This window comes from Morone saxatilis, unplaced genomic scaffold (genome assembly GCF_004916995.1).
Source record: "Morone saxatilis isolate NCDOM2014 unplaced genomic scaffold, NCSU_SB_2.0 Contig14, whole genome shotgun sequence".
Lineage (NCBI taxonomy): Eukaryota > Metazoa > Chordata > Actinopteri > Moronidae > Morone > Morone saxatilis.
Window position 1 is genome coordinate 8,481,390 of NW_023339696.1, and position 5,737 is coordinate 8,487,126.

A 5,737-nucleotide genomic window follows, 5' to 3' on the forward strand; every position below is an offset into this window, starting at 1 on the left:
ACTAATGAAACGCAGCCCCTGTGTCTGTTTGCCCAAGGGCGGGCTTGAGCCACACACACCTGATGAAGTGCAAAATCTGGCAGTGCTGCTCCATCCTGCAGGGTTTTGCAGGTGTGGCCGTGTTTATCTCTGACGTTTTAACTGCTCAGAAAATAACCTTTTGTTTCTCTGAGCGTTAGTGGCGCTCCCTGTTGACCAGCACTGTTCCCTTTTTGAATCGTGCGTTTACAAACTGCCACTGAAAAATCCTCCTCACTATGCCTTTACTTCATGGCATACTAATCAATAACGTTACAATATATTTATTAATGATATTGTATATTACATTTAATAACCATGTTCTCACCTTTAGCTGTGTAACAAGGTTTTCAGACACTTTCTTCAAAAGATTGATGGTTGGCTTGTCCTTACAGAGGAGCACCAGCTCCAGGTCCAGGTCCCCCTTCAGTAGCAGGCCCTTGGCAACCAGGCCCACCCTCATTACGCCACGCAGGGATCGAGTGGCCTGATCTTTGTGCTCACTATCGAAAGACAGCAGATACAGCGGAGAGGTACAAGAAAAACAAATAATGAAAGGTAGTTAGAGAAGAGGAATTAAACCTTTTCTTAGAAACTAACTCATTTTCTACCAACTTGAACATGAGGAATAACCTCCCTGATATGTCCTCACCTTTCCTTATCGGTGTCTGCGCTGTCAGAGTCTGACTTCGAAGTCCCCTTCTCCTGCTTATCCAGCCAGTCAGAGACGGCCTTCAGGGCCCGCTCTGTGTGGGATACCATGTTCTGTACGCTTTCCAGTTCCTCCTGCGTCGGGTAGATGACAGAGTGTTTGGCCATGACATGGCGGTCATCATTCATGAAGACACGCATGGAGCGGTGCCGCATGGGGGGAGGCTAGGGAGGAAAAGACACAAGATTGTTGATTAAAAAAAGAAATAAAAATAGGGAGGTACATGGTAACTAATTTATTGTTCATAAGAACAAATGTATTACAACAAAGCAAACCATAAATTGTGACATTATGGCCTTAGTGAATGACAGAAGCAACAAGGGGGATGTTATTGTCTCAGTTATGGTGCACAGCAAAACAGGACATCTACTTTTTATAAATAAATTTCTGGGGGCTTTTATTGCTTTTAATTGACCCATAGCAGCTAAAGAAGGACAGGAAAGCGGGGAGAGGACTGACATGCAGCAAAGAGCCACAGGTCAGACTCAAACCCTGTAGCAAGGATTCAGTGCTGGTACATGGGGCGCCAGGTCTACCAGGTGAACTGGGCCGAGAGAATTAAAAGCGATCATTACTATTAATACAACAGAAGGCTGTCTCGCGAATCGGGATTACTGAGTTACTTTGATAACTGCACAGAAAAAAAAACAGCAGCTCCTTCGACTTCAGTACGTTACAGATTTAAAAGCGACCCAGGCTTTACTCAGACCAATTCAGCTAACTTAATTAATCCTGCTTTATGGGACAGGCCCTTGGAAAAAGCATTTATCAAGATTAAAAGACCTCTTTTGTCCGTCACTCATTTGTCTTTGATTAATTAAAAAGCTGAACAGCGCGGTCTCATGTCGAGGGACAAGCTTCTAACACCAGTGATTACACAAGCCGAGTGTATGCACAGGCAGCCAAAGCCAATTTAGAGGAGAGTGGTGATGTGGAAGCTGCAGCATGTGTTCCTAAAGCCCCGGGCAGACTGGGGCAACAAAACACTGGCACCAGTCTTGTGACTTAAATTAGATGTGACACATTTATTTGTCCCGTTAACACTGACATTTAACAAAAAGGCCAGTGTGCCCTGTGCTCTGGCCGCCACATTAACAGATACAGAGATACATAACGTCAAATCAAACAAAGATGGAATTACCATTATTCTTGATGCCGTGGTGACTTCTTATATCCAGTGAACGGCAGTGTTAAAAAAAGGGGGGGGGCTTCTCTGCAACAGATGACGATGTTGCAGTCCTGCTCTATAAAAGGAGAGAGAAACACGCACACATGTTCACAACACAGCAACAGCGAGGAAGGATTCAAACGTCACTACAGGCAAATATGGAGCCACCTGAAAAGGAAGCTAGACTCACAAAAGGATGGATAGAAAGTCAAGTCTGTTGACCAAAAATGTGATTATATAAACATATTCCTTAGGCCAGTAACACACTTCACACTGGGTTGCTGCTGGTGACTCTGTTTATGTCAGTGAAAATAAGTGGTCACCAGCTGCAGGACGCAAAGGAGGATTGTTGGCACGGCAACAGATGCCTCGGGGACTTAACAGACATGTTGCTCATAACAGATCAGACTGTAAGCACAGTGTATGTGTGCAAGTGTTTCTAGTAAACAAAAGCGTGATGATGCTTTTTATTTCTGAAATAAACACAGCGAAACAGAGACGTAAGGACAGTGTTGCTACACAGCATCGATCTCTCAGCAGAGGTCAGCACAAGTTCCTTCACGGACGACTGGCTGCTCATCTGTGATGTCTCAAATGATGCGAGTGTGACAGCAACTGCGAAATGATGCGTTCAGGGACACAGTGAGGAGGACGAGTGGGCCAGTCGGTTATGGCGACACGCCCACAGCATCCGCTCGCTCCAACGCAAACCTTTGGCGATAATGCACAGCTGCACATGGAAGACACACAGCGTCAAGTTGCAGTGAATGCAACTAAAACGAGGCTGAACCAAACCGAGCACAAGCGCAGCCTCCATTATCACAGTCAACAGGTCACTAAAGTGTGGCATCAAACAAACACACTAAATAGTGTTACAGCTATTAAATCTTTTGTTTTAGCAGGAACGGTGCGTTGTGAAGAAACAGTTATGGGACCCAAACCCTACAGCACCATCAGGGGAATTTAAAAACAGACGCCATTTTACTTCAGCGCAGAGGCAGACTGTCGACGGGAGCTAGAAGCGAACAACCCCCACAAATAAAACCACGGAGCAGCCAGCGTTCAACCCGAGCCCGCTCACCGAACCACAACACACACCGACACCACGTCGGTCCACTCGGCAACTAAAACAGACGCGTAGACACTTGAGGGATTGTCTTTGGATCTGGATATCGGTCTGTTGCCTATCAGACACCAAAATGGTCGAGGAGAGCAGACCGAGACCCCATTGAGTGCTCAGCCACAGTTAGCAGGGTAGCTTAGCCGAACAAAGCCAAGTGGCTCTATTTATGAAGTACACCAAAACAAACACACACAGAAAACACGTAACAAGCGTCGTTACTTCTCTTGACGTTGAACGGTCGATTAATACATAAGGACGTGGACGTTGAGGGCTGAAATGAGACATTTTGTCTTTACTCACCGTGCTGTCGTTACTGCTAATGGACGCCGCTGCACGCTAGCTCCCGGTCTCGGCAGCAGGAGTGCGACTGGCCACGCCCACGATGTGAAAAACGGCTGTGCTCATTGGACAGAAGTTACACGTGACTACGATTGTAGCCAATCGGGAAAGAGTGGTACCGAACCACGGGGCGTGGCTTCCTATTGTTTCTTTGAATTGCTCAACAGCTGGCTGATTGATTGAATGTGCTTTGATCATATCGATTAAAACGTGATCATGATACAGGTGTCACCGTTATACCTCACCAGGATATTCTCCAAGAATATTGATTCTGAACATTTGAAGCACAGAGGAGTGACCATCACTGGCAGCATAGCAGCAGTGGAGAGTGTTGTTTCTTTTGTTTTAAGGGAGCTGAAAATACTCAAATCTGCATCACTAGATGATGTGTTTTTGGACAGAATAAAACAATATTTGGCTTCTTACTTTGTGAGCTTTAGGTGAAGGAGGTTTGATTGATTTATTTTTTTCATTTGTGCTGAGCTAAGCAACAGACGACACAGTGCCTAGAGGGGTGGGTACAGGTGCCACCCCTAACAAGTTGCCACCCCAGTTTGGTGTCAAATGCTGTCAAATTTAACACACAAATTTCTGTTATGACCACATCTTAGACTAAGCGACAGGCTTAGACAGTTCACCGAAAAAAGACATGAAGAAAACGTCTAAAGGTTTGGAAATAAAACAATTAATTGATTTCTAAACTTTAGATATTTCTATTTAATACTTAACTAATGTGCCATAATAATGTTTTTAAGATCAAATATCTTAATTTGGGGGCTTTTCCAAGCAAATATTGATATATATGATCATTTGCAATTAAATTAGCAGATATTTCTGCCACACCTTAAAGTCACCCTCTTGCCCACTCCATGAATATGTCTGTAGATCTGCCCCTGTTGCCGTACTCACTCGGAAAATAATTTGAAACAAGTGAAAATATGACATCAATTATGAACCAGAAAGAAACATGAACATATAACCATTTATGTAATCTTACATTCCCTTTTCTTAACAATATTCACTTCAGTCCCCAGGCACTCTGGGAAAATACTGTAGATACATTCACAAACGCACAATAAAGACACACTTCACAGTCACAGCACTACATTGGACACACAGAGTGTTTTTCACATCTTCAAGCTGAGGTAAAAGCACAACCTTTTCTTTTGCGCTCTTATATGAGCACTTACACAAGTCATTGACTTTTACATTATGACAGACAACAAAATGACACTTTTACAGAAAAAAACTTTTGAGTTGAGATGTTTGCTTTAAGACTAGATACAGTCTTCACTTCAACAAAATGTTAGCACATTATACTCCAACTGACAAAATCTTTTTTATTTACATCTGTTCTCATAGAGGACAGACCGCCATGCAAACATATTGGACTGTGTTGTATTCTGATAAACATTTTTCCTTTTTAATAATGTGTTCATACATACAACAATTCAATTTGTTATCATTAGCTGATCATTGAGCTTTCAAATCTGGAACATGTTTCAACTTTAGCTCCTACCATATAATCCTTCATAGACATAAACCAGGTGCTCATTCCCACCAGCCAAGAACAATAACTTTTTGGGACCTTTTAACATTGAATTTGGATCCAGATGATAGACTGCTGGGCTCAGCTGGGATCCTGCTGGCAGGTGACAGTAAAAAATTATAGCTTACACATCTCTCTTCTTCCTGTAAGAGTCCATTTAAATGTTATTAATACCGTTTTTCTCTGCGTTCTGAAAGGAGCTAACATCCCAGCGAACAGAGCGGAAGATGGTTCCCTTTAAGCTGGCCTGCCTTTTAGTGATGCGATAGATCTTCCTGAGGATGGCGCGTCTCAGCAGGATGTAGACCCACGGGTCCAGGATCTGGTTAAAGGTTGCCATCCTGACACCCGTCATCATCAGGCCCTGGTAAGTGTTGATGTCACTGCTCATGGAGCCGCTGTAGGACCGTATGGCTGATATCAGTCCAAAGACCTGAAAAAAGGAAGAAAAGAATCAAGTTTAGGCTCAATCTTTACCATCTAATAAAATTATAAAGTAAACTGTAATATTAATATTTAATGTAATAAAAATACATTTGTGTTTTGGTTGTGCTAATACTTTTTTGCAAATAATCCACAACTGACATGTAATAACTGTAATAATCTAGGAACCTCTTTTGTGTGAAAAAAATGATTGCTAATGTGTGTCAAACACAATATGCAGTTGCTGATTTGCTGATGGATTAGTCATTACAAAATCACGCTGTACAGCCTAACTTTGTTCAAACCCACAGAACTTTATTGCAAACTCCAAAGTTTCCAAATATACTAAATTCACCAGTCTGAAATTTGGGGAAATGTATATAAAAAACAACATATGTAGAATTA

The 5,737-nt window shown here is 42.6% G+C and overlaps 2 protein-coding genes across 5 annotated transcripts in view; both read right to left on the reverse strand.

Annotated features, from left to right (window-relative positions):
• The window catches only part of ilf3b (interleukin enhancer binding factor 3b), a 12,000-nt gene extending 8,583 nt beyond the window's left edge, over positions 1-3,417 (reverse strand). For 3 of the 4 annotated variants that reach the window (XM_035655571.1, XM_035655569.1, XM_035655572.1), the window contains exons 1-4: positions 3,322-3,417; positions 1,872-1,974; positions 671-894; positions 347-521 (exon numbers count right to left, since the gene is read on the reverse strand). In XM_035655571.1, the coding sequence (XP_035511464.1) occupies positions 347-521; positions 671-894; positions 1,872-1,874 (402 nt within the window). In that variant the 5' untranslated portion in view covers positions 1,875-1,974; positions 3,322-3,417. The remainder of the gene's footprint in view (positions 1-346; positions 522-670; positions 895-1,871; positions 1,975-3,321) is intronic. The other variant, XM_035655570.1, reaches the window with a different exon arrangement.
• Positions 3,418-4,330: 913 nt separating this feature from the next.
• The window catches only part of LOC118323577 (prostaglandin E2 receptor EP1 subtype-like), a 4,705-nt gene continuing 3,298 nt past the window's right edge, over positions 4,331-5,737 (reverse strand). The window contains exon 3 of the mRNA XM_035655582.1: positions 4,331-5,342. Within this exon, the coding sequence (XP_035511475.1) occupies positions 5,067-5,342 (276 nt within the window). The 3' untranslated portion in view covers positions 4,331-5,066. The remainder of the gene's footprint in view (positions 5,343-5,737) is intronic.